This window comes from Pocillopora verrucosa, chromosome 10 (genome assembly GCF_036669915.1).
Source record: "Pocillopora verrucosa isolate sample1 chromosome 10, ASM3666991v2, whole genome shotgun sequence".
Taxonomy (NCBI): Eukaryota; Metazoa; Cnidaria; class Anthozoa; order Scleractinia; family Pocilloporidae; genus Pocillopora; species Pocillopora verrucosa.
In genome coordinates, this window is record NC_089321.1 from 10,168,074 (window position 1) to 10,183,158 (window position 15,085).

Below are 15,085 nucleotides of genomic sequence, written 5' to 3' on the forward strand. Positions count from 1 at the left end.
GTAATAGACTAGCACGTAAACGAAGACATTTATCGTGATGGAAACACAGGTCCTTTCTCTTCAAAGCGATGAAATACTACGAACCAGCAAAAATATCCCCATCAGTAAGACTCGATGTAGAAAATAAAGGTTCATACAGGAGGTCGCTGTCCAAGAATGTATTCTAGTTGCGGCCGACTGAAGTAGTTCGCACCTAATATTCATAATACAATTCAAAAGGCTTTGATTGGGTGTAACGTTCATCAACAGCGTAATCTAGTAATATCAACTAAGTTGATATCGTAAGAGTTAAGAGTTTGAAAGCTAGCTTAACTTTCAACTCTTTACGACGGCCAATTTATGTGTCAACTCAGTTGATAACACCGAATTACCCCGTTATACTCTCCCAGTGACGCAGCACTTCAGGTTCTTTAGAAACTTACCCCCTGGTAACATTCAGAGTATTGCGTTACAATTTTATACCATTCTCTCTTTTGCCTTTGGAAATTTTGCCCACTATTTTGTCATCTTCCTCAACGCTCCACTGAGCGATCGAGATAAAGAAAAAAAAACGTGTCTGTAATGGGTTTCTTTTCCCGGGAAATCTTGATCCATCGACATTGACGTCATGGGGTCCCGTCGTCCCATTGGTTTGCGGTTTCAGGAGGCGAGATAATCTCCTGGCGTGGCGCGAGTTGTTTGCGAACCTTTATGAGCTAAAATCTCGCACTTTGGGGCGAATACACCGCTTTCCGTCCCATGGCATCCATTTACGCAAAACGCCTCACATATTTTTAGGTACTCCGACTTTAGATGCCGATATCTAGAAAAGCCTGACACCTTTCTGTTGATTGATGCCCAGTGAATAAGAATGTTCAGCCATTTTGCTCATGCTGCGTTATTCAATACCCGATAAATCGAATAGAAGAACCGTCGTTCGTTTCACACCTTAGCGGCTCCTGACACTTCCTAAAAGGAAAACTCGCTTAAATTATATTTTTATCGTAAACTGCAGTATAGTTTGTTAGGATTTTAGTGAAACTAGCGCGTTGCCAACGTTCAATGTGCGGATCTAGTTGTACCGATAAACGTTCATCGACTTTTCCGATTTTAGCTTACGAGCAGGCCTCTTTATTAATGCCTCAGCATGACCATTTCCTTGTCCGCGGGATAGTATGAGGCCTTGAGCAACGCCTCCAGCACTTATAACGCGTCTCCAACCTTCCTGCAGGCGGAAAACGTGCGTCCCGCAGCGCTCATTTAAGAGCCCGTTAGCCGACTATTCCGGTTTCTCCTGTTCTGTGGTTTTCTTGCAAAAACCGACCGTCAAATTTCCTCTTCTGACCTGGAAACAGTGGACGAAGAGCCAGTTCGTGGACGTAACAATTTTAAAATCGAATTTATTTATTTATTTATGACTGATTACTGAACAAGGGCGAACTGTTTCAAAGCCTGTTTAGCTTTTGATGAAGCAAATTAATGTGAAGTTTCATTTTCTATAGTGATCATCCTTCATTTGGCCACTTAATCTTCCAAATCTTATTCATCGTGATTCCATACGAAACTTACTTATTATAAGGATGAAACAACTTTTATTTAAACAACTGCGCTTGGAAGGTCCCAAAAACTACGTTTTTTAACATGCAGCAGCCGCTAAGGACTGCTTCTCTCGCTTGAACTCAATAACTTACAGTCTCAAGTTTTAATCACTGCACCTCTTTAACAACAATGTACAGTTTGACATGCATTTTTGTCCATCAAGAGAAGCAAACGCGTCCGAATTCTAGACCAAATTCCTCTCCACTATCTCCAATATCATATACAGCTACATCAAGAACGGGGAGACGGTGAGGTTTGGGTGTGTCCACTTCCAATGTGGTACGATGCCAAGATCCGTCTTTCAACTACACAAGACAAAAATAAGCATGAGGATATGGAGGGGAGAGGAAAAAGAGGATAAGGTGGAGGAGAAGAGAAGAGAGAGGGACAATCAAAAGGCGAAGGGGAAATGGGAAATGGAAATGGAAATGGAAAAGGAAAAGTGAAAGAAGGCAAAGTAAAAAAAGGAAAAGAAGGAGAAGGAGAGGGAGAAGAAGAGGCAGAAGGAGTAGGGGACGGAGAAGAAAGGGGAGAGGGAGAAGGTGCGGAAGAAAAATAGGGAGAGGGAGAGGCAGAGGCAGAGGCAAAATATCCTTACACTCTGCTCTAACGTGCTTTAACAATTTAGACTTTGATGCCTAACTTTGACGTTTTAGAACGTGACTGAACCTCGATCTCGTCTTCAAATGATAAAGTTCGGGTTTTCATCCCAACCCACGGCCAATAGCGGACATCGTATTTGTCTCTTGATAGTCTCATTCTTTTTTTTTTTCGGTTTCACTTACCGCACAGTCATCCCCCACTAGTGTCGGTTTAAATTTGTTTGAGGATCTCGCGTGCAGTTCAAGCCCATTAACAGTTAACATCTTGATGGACTTTATCCCTTCATTCGAACTCTTCTCAGGCCATGCTACTGAGTTCTTGCAGTGATACGTAATCCGCTGGCGGGCACGATCACTTAACAGCTGGAGGAACTCCAACTGACTTTGCTCCGATACGTATTCAAGCTGTGCATAATACAAAACAAAAATAGACGGTGGATAACTAAACTTCACAAGTTTAAATCAATCAAAGAAGTTGAAGCCATGGGTTTAGGCCAAGTCGAGACCTCTGGTCGTTTTGCATCGTTTACCTTCGATATAATCTCTCTAATTTTAGTCTGCCTGTGACGATCATACCTCACAAGTCATCTGTGATCAGGATTGTGAATGGCGCATATAAAAAAATGTGTGAAATGTAGAAAAACAAGTAATTCGGACAACAGAGGTGAAATAAACGTTGTTTTTTCCAATTCTGATCCATTACGACTTCAAAACGTGTACAACTTCTAATTGTTTTTGGAAGCTCTTAATGTATGCACAGAAAGTAGTTTAATCAAATTTCGACTTCCAAAATAGACTCCTGTTTGGCTTATCTCTGAAGATTATTTGTCCTGATAAGCCAATTAAGAGTTGTAACCGCAATCCAAAAAAGAAATCATAGCTTTAAACCCCATGGTTAACATGACATCCTTTGAGGATAAGTCAACAAACAGAACGTCTAGTGGCAAATAAAATATTTTTTTTGGAAAGAATTCCATTAAAAAAATATATCTTAATAGACGTTTTGATGTGTAACACGGTAATTAAGCGTTATCAACTGAGTTGAAAACGTAAATTGGCCTCCGTAAAGATTTTAAAGGCTGACGTTCCGAGCGTTAGCCCTTCGTCAGAGCGATTGACGAAGGGCTAACGTTTGAAACGTCAGCCTTAAACTCTTTATGGTGGCTAATTTGCGTTTTCAACTCAGTTGATAGCACAAAATTACTCTGTTATACTCTCCCACCGACGCAGCACCACAGTTTCTTACTCCTTTTGTTCATCCGTTTTGGTGTGAAGTATCGCTGAGTATTTTTACGAGTTGTGCCGTATTTTGACGAGCCCGTAGAGAAGCATGCGAATTGCTGTAGGTTGTGTTTCCAAAGAAAACGAACAAAGTTTTGCAATTTGAGTTTCTCGTTTTTGATACAAATGATTCATTGTTAGGGATTTGGGGTCAGAATATTAATATCGTTAAGTTTTTTAACTATACGTGAAAAAAGCTGCAAAAACACAAATGTTCTGAGACTTGCACTTCTGCTACAAAACGAATAATTACCCTGAAAGGAATATGTTCAAACGTAGCACTCTCAAGTTTCCGAAGACTGAGTACTTACCTTGTCAAGTCCGAGCAGTTCTTTGCCTAGCCATTTGTATCCATCGCTACCGCTGAACCATTTCTTCTTGTCAGTTACAAACGGCTGTAGAGCAAGAAACCATACAAATTGATTGACCCTCCCAGTTTTGAAACAAAAGAGTCCTATATTGAGAGCATAGCTACAGTCACACCAGTCCAACACAGCGTTTTAGAGACAAAGTCGACACCAACGAAAACACAGATAATGGAACAAGATCACCAACCTGGTTTTCTTGTCCCGGATACAGGCAGGACCCGTTGGTTTGGAATTCACAATAAACTTCGATGGCATCGTTTGCTATCCCACCATTAGGATCAATCCAATAGAGTCCTAAGGTAATTAATTAATCGATCAATCAAATAATCAATCAATCAAATAATCAATCAATCTATCTATTTATCAATCTATCGATCAAACAATACTAAATCAAGATAATTTAGTTTATCGACCGAGTTGACAATGTAAACTGGCCACAGTAGAGAGGATAGTCTGCATGAGTAAATAAATGAACGAGAGATTGATTAGTTGAAACACTAGACTTTCGAGAAATAGTCATCTCATACTTTGGATGACAGGTCGGTTGCCAACACATTTTGGACCAATTTCGTGATTGTGAGGCACATGATGTGAGGCCTGAAAGGAAATTTCGCGAACTTTGTTATAGCTCTCGCAGGTTGAAAAACCAAACATTTCTATTAATAAAAGTCAAAAAGAAAGATGATGTGTATTAAAAAAAAAAAAATTATAAACAAAGATCACTTTATGCACAAACCGCTTTTGAGTTCAGGATAGCTCATGTGCAAGTCTCGACAGGTCCTTGCGGGGAATGCTTGAGAGCCGTTCGGATTCTTATACATATCTATACGATAACTGATCACGTCGTAAAGGTCAATCTATAAGTTAAAGAAAAAAATACAAGTACAGGTCTTAGGAAAGCGACTATGGAAAGTAAGTGTTGTCATTTTAGAATACTGTATGTCGACGCAAAATCTAGCGTAATTACCTGTGGCGCTTTCTAGTGCATTGAGCTAGTAAGTCCTATTATTACTGTGGCACAGAGAAGAGCAGATCAGAATGGAAATCCAATTCCAAAGGAAAGTAAGCTGGAACTGTGGAAATTTCAGGTTGCGTTTTAGTTTCTGAGAGGAACGGGTTGGAGCCCGCTGCCAAAGGCCAAATTATCTTTAGAGTAAATGCCCGCCAACATACGCTAAATCAGCTTCAGGTGATACTAGGAATTTTTCAGTTGCCTACAGTAAAAAGGAAAACCTTGTATCGACAATTTCTTGATCATGAATGCAGCGGAAAAGATCAGTTGGTCAATTACATCTATAGTTCATCGATCTAAGAAGTTAAAGGTACGACTTTCAACGTAACTAAGAAGAAGGTAAGAACAACAACAAAAACAGCCACAATGACACCAGGAACAATAAAACTCCACTGCATTCCACGGCAATAATATATTGTTGCCGCATAAGGGACGTCGAATCCAATGATTAAACTGTTAGCATTAATTTACTAACTTCAATACTCAAGCAACGTTTATGAAAATCCTATGGGACTTCCACGGGGAAAGCGGTTTGTAACTTGGAAAAAAGTCATCTTACCTGAGGCTTGGTTTCGGTCTCAGTGTCCTGTTAATTGAAACACAAAAGGTCAACTGGTCAACTCAATTAGTTAAAACATTCACACACAAGTGACATCGGATACACTTATGACATTTAATTAACATTAAAAGAAAAAGAAAAGGCAAACTACTAGTTTTACATGGTGGATTTCGATATGTGTAGTTAGTTTTAAAACCTGAGGGAAAGAAAATGAGAAAATGACTAACATTGTGCCTAGAAAGGATATTTTGATAAGCTTTCTACTCCTCCCCTTTTATAACACCTTTCTATCCATTAACCCTCTCGATTATTACTTTGATCGCCATTATGGTGGAGGTGATATTCATTGTACAGAAACTTAGGATACCATTTCCCACATTTAGTACATCTTCACTACACTACGCTAATACCTGTTCGCCGCTTCGGTACAACCTCCTAGATCCAGATTTTTCTGTTTGGAGAGAGGCAGGATCGCTGTAATCTTGTTGGTAACCTGGGAACTAGACCGACACAAAGCGTAGATGAAGTTTAACGGTTCTAAACATGACTACTAAACAGTTAATCCACGAGCGCGCGTTGGATATAAGATGATAGATAGCCAACGAGGCCCGTGGGACCGAATTGGCTTTAGTCATCTAATTGTTTAATACAAACGCCCCAAAGTATAGATAAATCTTCCCAACTTTATTTTGTAAGAGCAAACGGAACGCCAGTGTTACAATGTAAAAAATCACTACTGGTTTAACTCGCCTTCATGCGCGCAGATGGTATAATGGCTAAGCCAATGAAAACTCTTTTATTGCATTATCCAATGCTCCAGTTTTTAGTAACAAGAAATATTACATTGTACTTAAGGAATTAACAAATCGATTCCATGTTGCCGTGTGTCTGTTCTGAAACAGATCACAGGAGACGTCAAAATGTGGTCAGAGCATAAAAGTAGCACACGAGGCGTAGTGTGTCTCACTGATGTTCTTCAGCTTTCAGAAGTTTGGAAAGCGCAAGAACAACATACGAACAGAATGTGAATGACTTACTGAAAACTGTCCCGCAAACTCAGCTGGAAGAACGGCCTAATGAAGGAAAAATAATGATTAATACCAGGGTTCTCTTTCGCAGCCAAACAGGTTCACAGGGAAGAAGGAGGGAGGGGAGGGTGGCTGGAGCTGTAAGAAATCCATCACCTGCGCATTCCCGTCATTGTTATAATTATTATTTTTTTTCTAACAACGAGAGATTTCTATTAAAAGTCTGGAAACAATCCTTCCTAATTTGGAACGAAATGCGAATTCTTGGGAAAAAACCCAAAGAAAAGGAAACAAACGGACAAACACGAGGGGCTTGCATGGATGATGTAAAATGCAAGAAAATATTTACGATGAAAAGCGACCCTCTAGTTTAGCTTGTATGCAATTTTTGTTCACTGGGTATTTCACTTACCGGTGAACCAGGAGGTCCTCTTCCACCTGCGGGACCCTGAGATAATTTTATTGAATACAATCAGAATTGTTTACAAACTTAATTTAATAATGTTATATCACACTAGCATTGACAACACAATTAAATGCAAGAAACTCTCATATCAAGAACCTAGAAACAAAACCGTATCAGGCCGCTCTTTGAGCCTTAACTTGATAAGAAGCACCTTTACTGTACTGATTTCTTTCCCTGTTAGTCAAAACGATTTTCTTATTTTCTTTATGTTAAAGCACAAATTTTTCATTTTTGAAAAAAATGTGAAGAGAAAAACTTACCTCTTGACCGTCTTCGCCCTGAGAAACCACAAAAAAATAAGAAAGGAGAAAAAAAAAAGCAGGATATGAGAGAAACGTCAGTTTACAATTACTTTGTGCTAATGGAAAGCCATGTTTATTTCTAAAATATTAGTTTTTTTGAAAGATTTTCAAACTTAATAAACGATAACACTGTTACTCTACCTGACGACCACGATCTCCCTGAAAAAGTAAAAATAAAAGAAAGTAACGTTATTGATGAAAATAAACAGAAGAAGAAGCAGCTACCATAGGACGCCAAAATTAATCGTTAGAGCCATTCCCTTGAAAAGGTCCATAAAAATAATCAGTAATTAATAGGTTGTGATCATTTACGCATTACGGACCAAATTTTTAACTGAGTGTCGAAAGTAGTTTGTAATTGCTTAGGTTGTGCTTTTCTTCGCTCTGTGATTGGTCCAGAAAACTCACGCCATTCTGTAAACCAATCATATTCAAAACTGAAACCAACCATGACTTGTTCCCTAACCTTTGTCCGCGCTTTAGGCAGTTTGTTTGGTTGACTTTGAGTTCTCATTAACTCAGTTAAACGAATTTTCCTTCTTCTGATTGGCCGTTGCGATTACCTTGGCTTTGATATTTTCGAAACTCAAGTGAAAACTGCTCTAAGTCCGACTCATGGAAAAATCAGCGCCTGAATTAAAGCCGTTCCAGAGTTGAGATTCCCGTATCACGTTGAAGAAGTTAACGTAAGCAAAAGTAAGCAGCTAATGAAAAAATAATAATTAAAACTACCTTCAATCCTACGGATCCAGACATTCCTGTTGGTCCCTGTCACGAAATAAAGTTTAATAATGTTATAAGGACTTGATATCCTGAATATCATCAAAATAAAATACCTATGTATTTGACTTACTTCAAAACCTTCGTCCCCTCTTTCACCGACCCGACCACGTGGCCCATCAGCACCCTGGGCAGAAGACAAAAAAAATCCCTTAGTAAATTAAACTTAATTCGTGAGCTTCCATGTTTATTCGATGAACGCCGCAGCTAGGAACGTGGCGCTTATCTGTTCGCCTGCTTGCAGGCCATTCCATTGTAACAAATGATTGTATTAAGTTTAAATATGAAAAAACGTTTTTCGTAATGATTTCTATAAAACGATTTTACGATTCTTCAATGAGCACTGCACCTGAAACGCAGTAGATATATTGAATTCCGTAACGCTTAATTAAGTCAGCGTAAAATATCTTTTTGCTGGAAAATACATTAACAAATAGGCAAATGAATAATAACAGCTGACAGCCTACCACAGCTCCTTCTAACCCACTATCTCCTCGTGGACCAATGGAGCCTTTTTGACCCTAAGGTTGAAATATCCATATGAGCATTAGCGAAATATCAAAGGATCGTTGGGTCCAGAGGCAAAGTTACAAAACTGGACAATCATATATCACTGTGGATAATTGTTTCAAATGATGTGAAGAATTGTTGTAGATCAGTATGCGTGTCCTACTGCATCAACAGATTAAGCTTCTTGTTCAACTCGACTTCTTATGCGCAGACTACACAATAAACATATTTCTTTGGTGTTGAAGTGTACCTACCAACAATGTAAATTTATCATCCCATTCCTGCACCGAACATTTCCTCACTGAGTAACGTTAAATGAAAAGATTTTAAGCCACGACCTACCTTTGGTCCCAGGCTCCCGTCTGGGCCAGTGTCACCCGTATCACCCGCATCTCCCTAGAAATTAAAATACGTAAAGAGAAAACTTTAATACATCTGCTCTCTTTTCGCCTAGGAGTTTTGGCTCTTTACACTTTACATCCTTCAAAAAATAAAAATCTAATGTCAACGAATAGAACACAGATGTTACAAATAACAATATCTTGTCAAAATCGTTTTGTTTGATTTTCTTGTGAGGGAACCTCACTTTGTTTTTTCTCAGATATTCTCGACATAAATGTTTGTAGTTAACATTATTTTGCATTGTGTGCTAGGCGAAATGAAACAGATAAATACATAACCAAATAAATTAAATGATCCATAAAAAAAAATGAGCCATCAAGGATTCCAATGAATACCTTTTGTCCTCTTGAACCGACGTTTCCATCATCACCTGATTCTCCAGGATCGCCCTGGACTCAGACAAAAGAAAACTGGAATTATTAATGAAAATGGGAAAAAAAGTATTATAAAAAATTTGGTTTCTTAAAATATTACGTTGGTCTTATTGAATTTAAAGCTTAGGTATATGATGTCATGTCAACCAAATTGGTGTGAACAAGCAACCAGAAATACATTGGTAGGCTAAATACGTCACGAGTAAGTTAATTTAACGATATAAGAGGCTGAAACCGGAAAAACCGGATGAAACTGCCTTGTATAGGTTAATCGACTCACCGTGGCACCAGGGTTGCCGTCAGATCCTCGCGAGCCACGCTGACCTGGAACACCCTAAAACAAGACACGCGAATGAGTGGTGTGTAGGAGAAAACAAGGACTAACCCTAACCCTGAATGAATTTATGAATTAATGAACCCCTCACATACCAAACCTCTTTTACAACGGCGCACTTTGATGACACAATGTAATCATGATCTTAACCCTCTCTTTCAGTAAAAGAATTAACTTGCAAGTTACCGCGAAAGAGGATTCTAGATTAATCCTGGTTGTGGTGAGCTATCTTTTGAGGTTCAAATGCCTCACAAAACGGAACGGGGTTCTACTTCTCATTAGGACTGTGTTATCAAACAAGGGTTTAACACCAGGCAATGTCTCGTGCGACTACCCCACGCGACTCTCTGTGGACCTCTGGGAAACTTACAATGACTATATTATAAACATATCGGAACCAGAAAAAGTGTAACTTGACTAGAAGTGTCTCTTCAGTGAGGGTAACAGATTAAACGGTTACAGCGTAACCTCAACCCAAGGGATGCTTACGAGACTGTAAAAAGTGTCCCCTGAATAACAGCGTCTCTGCAGCAACGGTCACAATTAGGATTAAATTTGGTGGCCCTTAAATGGGGCTGAATAAATGGCTAAAAAAAAAACCTTTTCCAAAGAGAGGTTCCAATGGACTTCTTTCTTTACAACAAAAGCCGCACAAAGTTCAAAGCAGCCTCAAACACTTAGTAATTAAAACAAGAAAGCGTTGTCTATATGAATATCGAACATACCACAGTGCCTTCGGTTCCAGTGGCTCCTTCTTCGCCTTTTGGACCCTCCGGTCCAGTTGGACCAACATCTCCCTGTGGTCCAGCTGCTCCCAAGTCGCCGTCAAGGCCCTGAAAAGCGATAGGCTAGGGTTATTCGGCTGTCAAACAAAAAGTCATCCGCTCACTGAAACAATATCACCAAGAGTATCCAGGAAACTTGGGAAAAATGCATCCCGATCCTCACCCCTGCTCCTAACATTAATACAACGTTAACTAATAGACAGCTATGACACCTTCACAGAAAAAATTGTGAAGGGGAGGGAGGTGTGTGATTTTCGTTGTAAAGCAGGTCCATAAATAGCAAGTGCTTTAATCTTTTACAACGGATAATCAGGAAGTATATTCTCCATTCTGTTCTCTATACATTTCCTTAGGTGCTGACAAGAAGAACTTGTTTAACAATGAAGAATTTCTTTGGTTGGTAATGAGAATGATAAATAAACAGACAAATGAAAGAATGAATGTCACATGTATCATTAAAAAAGAAATGAATACATATATAAATATATATATAGTGGTAATAGGACTGAGTGGAGTCCAATTCGGTCTGTAATTACACGAGTGATTAATAAAATCGGACGACCGCGAAGCGGGAGTCCGATTTGTTTATCACGAGTATGATTACAGACAGAATTGGACTGCAAGAAATCCTGTTACCAATTAATCATAACCATTTCAATTTCCGAAAAAACAAATACACCTAGAACAAATGTCTCCAGTGGAGACAATGTCTTTAGTTAAAAATTCCTCCATTTTGGAAATTGCCCAGTTTTTCTTTGGATAAGTGGTTGTTGCTGTGGTTATTGTGATCAATTCTGTGATTGGTGGATTTAGCTGAGTGGACTTAGTATGATTGACTGCTTCAACTGTCTGATTACAGCCAACTGTCTGATTACACTGTCCGATTTCAACTGTACAGAATGATTAGTGCAAAATGAAGCTGCAAAGGCACCAATAAGAATTGAGGAATTTGTAATGGTTATGATTAATGAAGAAAAAGATAAACACAGCTCGAAGGAGAGAATGCCAGCGTAGAGACTAAATAAATAGCTGTAAAACTACTGAAAGTTTAAGAAGCTTATTTTTCTTGACGAGCCCCACCTTAGATCCAACTCTTCCAGGTTTTCCTGCTTCACCAGATTCACCAGGACTTCCCTGTGACGAAAAGAGAGTTCAAATGGATATCAGTTTAAGGGAACGCAGAACAGCAAATGAAACTGAGCCTTTAGCTATATCCTTTGGTTGCCTACAAACGCTCTCAAAACAAGAAAAAGAAAGGATTACTGAGATAATACTGCTACTCAATTGGGGCGATCTGATGGCAGACCCTTTTTTCAACGAGTTGCCCTTTTTAAAAAACACTTAGTGCAGTGTAACCAAAACAAACAAAAAGAGGACAAAACGGGCAAGAAAATACTTACAGTGGAACCGCGTTCGCCAGACTTCCCTGGAGAGCCAGCTGCTCCTACCTCACCCTGTAAAAAAAAAAACAAAAAAAAATTAACCAAGATGAATTCAAAGAGAATGGTTTTCTTTTTCTCGTGAAGTTACCACAGTATATAAATCTTCATCATTTCAGAGCAATGACAAGAAGATAAACTTACATCTATGCCAGCTTTTCCGTCTATTCCTTCCTTTCCTTGTTCTCCTGTTTCTCCCTAGCAAGAAAAATTGTGAAACATTGACAATATTACGTAAACGTGATATTGTTTCGGCTAACCGAAATGAAATCATGTTCAACTTTTGAAATAGGTTGCAATGAGATAGAATCTTCTTTTTTTCTTGAGCGGCCTGTAGTGGGCCATTTTGTCTTTTCATAGCCAAGAAAATCGAATTTCAGCGAGTTTCCCTCACCATCATACATGTGTATGTTCCATATACGAAAACATTCTTCTGAGAACGACGATAACTAATGATTTTAGTTAAAGTCTAATTCATCAATTAAGAAAGCACACACTCCATTCTCAAGTGAAGCTGATCACAGACCCCTTAACCACGCAATAATCGACCACTCAACCCCAGGCAGGGAGGCTCAGCTGCAGTGTCATGGACGCGTAATCCGAGGAAAGGAAACCTGAGATTTGGGATGACTCATGACTCAGTAAACATTCTGGAAGGGTTTGATTCGTATTCCCTTGTTCATCGACAAATATTGCAAATAGCCAAGAAGTCTGTCTTTAAAATCCCGTTCCAGAATCGGTATTTTTACAATTTTTGTATCATGAACAATGCTGTATAAATCACACATAATTTGATCCATAGCTGGATGCTGGTAACATTAACCGTCTCACTCTCAGAAGTGATTCGATTGTTACTTTCCCTGACAATTTTAACACAGTATCCAGAAAAAAAAAACCTATCAGCTTATCAGATAACATCAAATATTCTCTACTGATTAATTTCCAAGAAAATTCACAGCAGTCGGAAGGGAGAATCATTTATGAGATCTCTAGAGTTTGAAGGGTTAAATCAACTTTACCTTTGCTCCCGCTGCACCTTGGATTCCTGCCTTACCAATCGGTCCAACATTGCCCTGAAAAAAAAAAAATGTTGAGTCTCTCTGGCCCTAGAGTCCGTTTCTCGAAAGTCCTGGTGACTTTATGGCCCCGTAAAGCTGTTCTAATTTTCGTTCCAGATGGGGTTTCAAAGGTTTTGAAAACCCCACCAAATAACAAACAATTAAAGAAACAAAATGGACTGGTTAGGATGCCAGAAACTACTACTTATTCAAATTTGATTTTAAAATATGGTTTCAGGCCCATTTAGTTACCGGGACTTTCGAGAAAAGGGCTTCTGAACGGATATTTTTCGTGTCAGAGGAAAGTCACTTACCCTCATTCCAACTGGCCCTGAGTAGCCCGCAGCTCCATCTAAGCCAAAATCACCCTGCGAAAAAAGTAAGACAAATAACGGCTCATACACCATGGTGAATAAGCCAATCAAATCACAAGAGTAAATGGCGGTGACGTCAACGTCTTTGTCACCAATGGTTCATTGGTGCTCCATACCAGCGTTGGCAAGGACGTTTTAGATCCAATTGAAAGAGAATCTCCTTTCTCCTTATTTTTTAATGTCCCACAATCGTTGCAAAAGAAAAAAAAACTTTTTTCGTTTATGTATACAATCTTCCACCTAGCCATCTGACTGATCTTGCAATTTTGCAAGGGTATTGTCGTAGGAGGCTATTTTTTAAAAAAAGGAAAAAGAAAAATGAAGAATCACATTAACTAGAATAATAATTCAACCACAATTATCTTCACTTGCAGGAAAAAAATTGAGGGAACCTTTCAAATTATCTTCCACTTACAATTGACCCAGCAGTTCCGGGTGGACCAGGAGGTCCAGGCTGGCCCTGGGCTCCCTGTACAACAAATTGGAAAAAAAAAAACATTTCATTAGTCTCCTTGAATGCAAGATGACAACAAATTTCATATGGGCCAGAGCTCAAACAGGAATGCAAGAAATTGTTGGCAACAGTAACGCGTTAAAAACCGTTTCCTTACGAGACGTTTGGGGATAATTTTCTCAGGAACTTAGGATTAACGTTGAACTCTTTCACATCGAAATTGCTGACATTACAAGTAACACCGAAAAAGGAAAAGCATTCAGGGTCAATAGGCTAGCTTAAAGTTAACACCATTGATAACGTTAGGTTTCTCATCATAGATTGCAGATCACCCCAATCCCCTTTTGTAGCCGATGTATTCATTTAATGCTTCCGTATTATAGTCAAGAGGTCACTTATGCAGGACACATCAATGCGGAAAAATGGCGAAGCTCTCACCGGTGAGCCCCTGCCTCCGTTGTCCCCTGGGGGACCAGGATCACCAACAGCACCCTAAAAATACGCAATTCAAATGAAAATGTTAAAGTGGCTCAGAAAAGTGTAGAAATTTAAAGATACAGTCCTTTGGATTTACACAGCCCCTTGCCGTACACTTAATCACTTAGAAAAATCAAAAATTCCCAAAGCCATGACATCACCTTATTTCCATTGCGACCAGTTTTTCCACTACTTCCTTGATCACCAGCTCCTCCCTATGGAAAACGCACATGTGTGAAAATAAAATAAGCAACCCTGCGTTATATTGGTTACAGAAAGGTCAAGTCATTAAATTTACCGCTGGTCCAGGTTCTCCCATCATTCCCGTTGCCCCGGGTCCTCCTGGTCCTCCCTGTAATGATAAGAGTAAGTATAGACCTTAAGATTCTTGAATGCAGTCAATGGTTTAAATTTAAATGATCGTTCGTTTGGTTACAGGAAAGGTAAGCTCCAGGTAATATTCAATGAGATGTCTTGTTTAATGAATTCACACTGCGGGTTACCCTTAGCCCACAGTGTGAGTATCTAGAAAAAACTGTCATTTCTGTGAAACCTATGAAGTAAAAAGCACATAAACTTCAATTTATAAGTGGAATAGATTCCGACTTACGCTGTCGCCTTCCTCTCCACGATATCCCTTTTGACCCATGACTCCTTGACCTCCCTAATCATAGAGTGGAGACACAGTTACACTTGCAGCTTATCACACGAGATTGTTCGCGGTACACATTAGCAAGATAAACTGGTCAAGGCTCCTTGACAAATTCCATAAGGAATAATTTGCACCTCCCGGCCGCCCGTCCGGACGTTCGTATGTCAGTGCAGAGGGTTAAAATCATCTTAACGTGCCATTTTTGGACTGGTGAATTGGCAAGGAAATGTGTCGGAACTTTTCATATAAC

At 39.3% G+C, this 15,085-nt stretch overlaps 1 protein-coding gene across 1 annotated transcript in view; it reads right to left on the reverse strand.

The window, feature by feature from the left end:
* Positions 1-1,363: 1,363 nt before the first annotated feature.
* The window catches only part of LOC131799174 (collagen alpha-2(I) chain), a 33,550-nt gene continuing 19,828 nt past the window's right edge, over positions 1,364-15,085 (reverse strand). Inside the window, exons 44-71 of the mRNA XM_059116870.2 lie at positions 14,794-14,847; positions 14,482-14,535; positions 14,345-14,398; positions 14,145-14,198; positions 13,668-13,721; positions 13,193-13,246; positions 12,840-12,893; positions 11,965-12,018; positions 11,782-11,835; positions 11,462-11,515; positions 10,322-10,429; positions 9,543-9,596; positions 9,224-9,277; positions 8,829-8,882; positions 8,444-8,497; positions 8,050-8,103; positions 7,929-7,964; positions 7,338-7,355; positions 7,155-7,172; positions 6,841-6,876; positions 6,438-6,473; positions 5,811-5,900; positions 5,401-5,427; positions 4,566-4,686; positions 4,017-4,123; positions 3,773-3,856; positions 2,364-2,585; positions 1,364-1,883 (exon numbers count right to left, since the gene is read on the reverse strand). Of these exons, the coding sequence (XP_058972853.2) occupies positions 1,737-1,883; positions 2,364-2,585; positions 3,773-3,856; positions 4,017-4,123; positions 4,566-4,686; positions 5,401-5,427; positions 5,811-5,900; positions 6,438-6,473; positions 6,841-6,876; positions 7,155-7,172; positions 7,338-7,355; positions 7,929-7,964; positions 8,050-8,103; positions 8,444-8,497; positions 8,829-8,882; positions 9,224-9,277; positions 9,543-9,596; positions 10,322-10,429; positions 11,462-11,515; positions 11,782-11,835; positions 11,965-12,018; positions 12,840-12,893; positions 13,193-13,246; positions 13,668-13,721; positions 14,145-14,198; positions 14,345-14,398; positions 14,482-14,535; positions 14,794-14,847 (1,860 nt within the window). The 3' untranslated portion in view covers positions 1,364-1,736. The remainder of the gene's footprint in view (positions 1,884-2,363; positions 2,586-3,772; positions 3,857-4,016; positions 4,124-4,565; positions 4,687-5,400; positions 5,428-5,810; positions 5,901-6,437; positions 6,474-6,840; positions 6,877-7,154; positions 7,173-7,337; positions 7,356-7,928; positions 7,965-8,049; positions 8,104-8,443; positions 8,498-8,828; positions 8,883-9,223; positions 9,278-9,542; positions 9,597-10,321; positions 10,430-11,461; positions 11,516-11,781; positions 11,836-11,964; positions 12,019-12,839; positions 12,894-13,192; positions 13,247-13,667; positions 13,722-14,144; positions 14,199-14,344; positions 14,399-14,481; positions 14,536-14,793; positions 14,848-15,085) is intronic.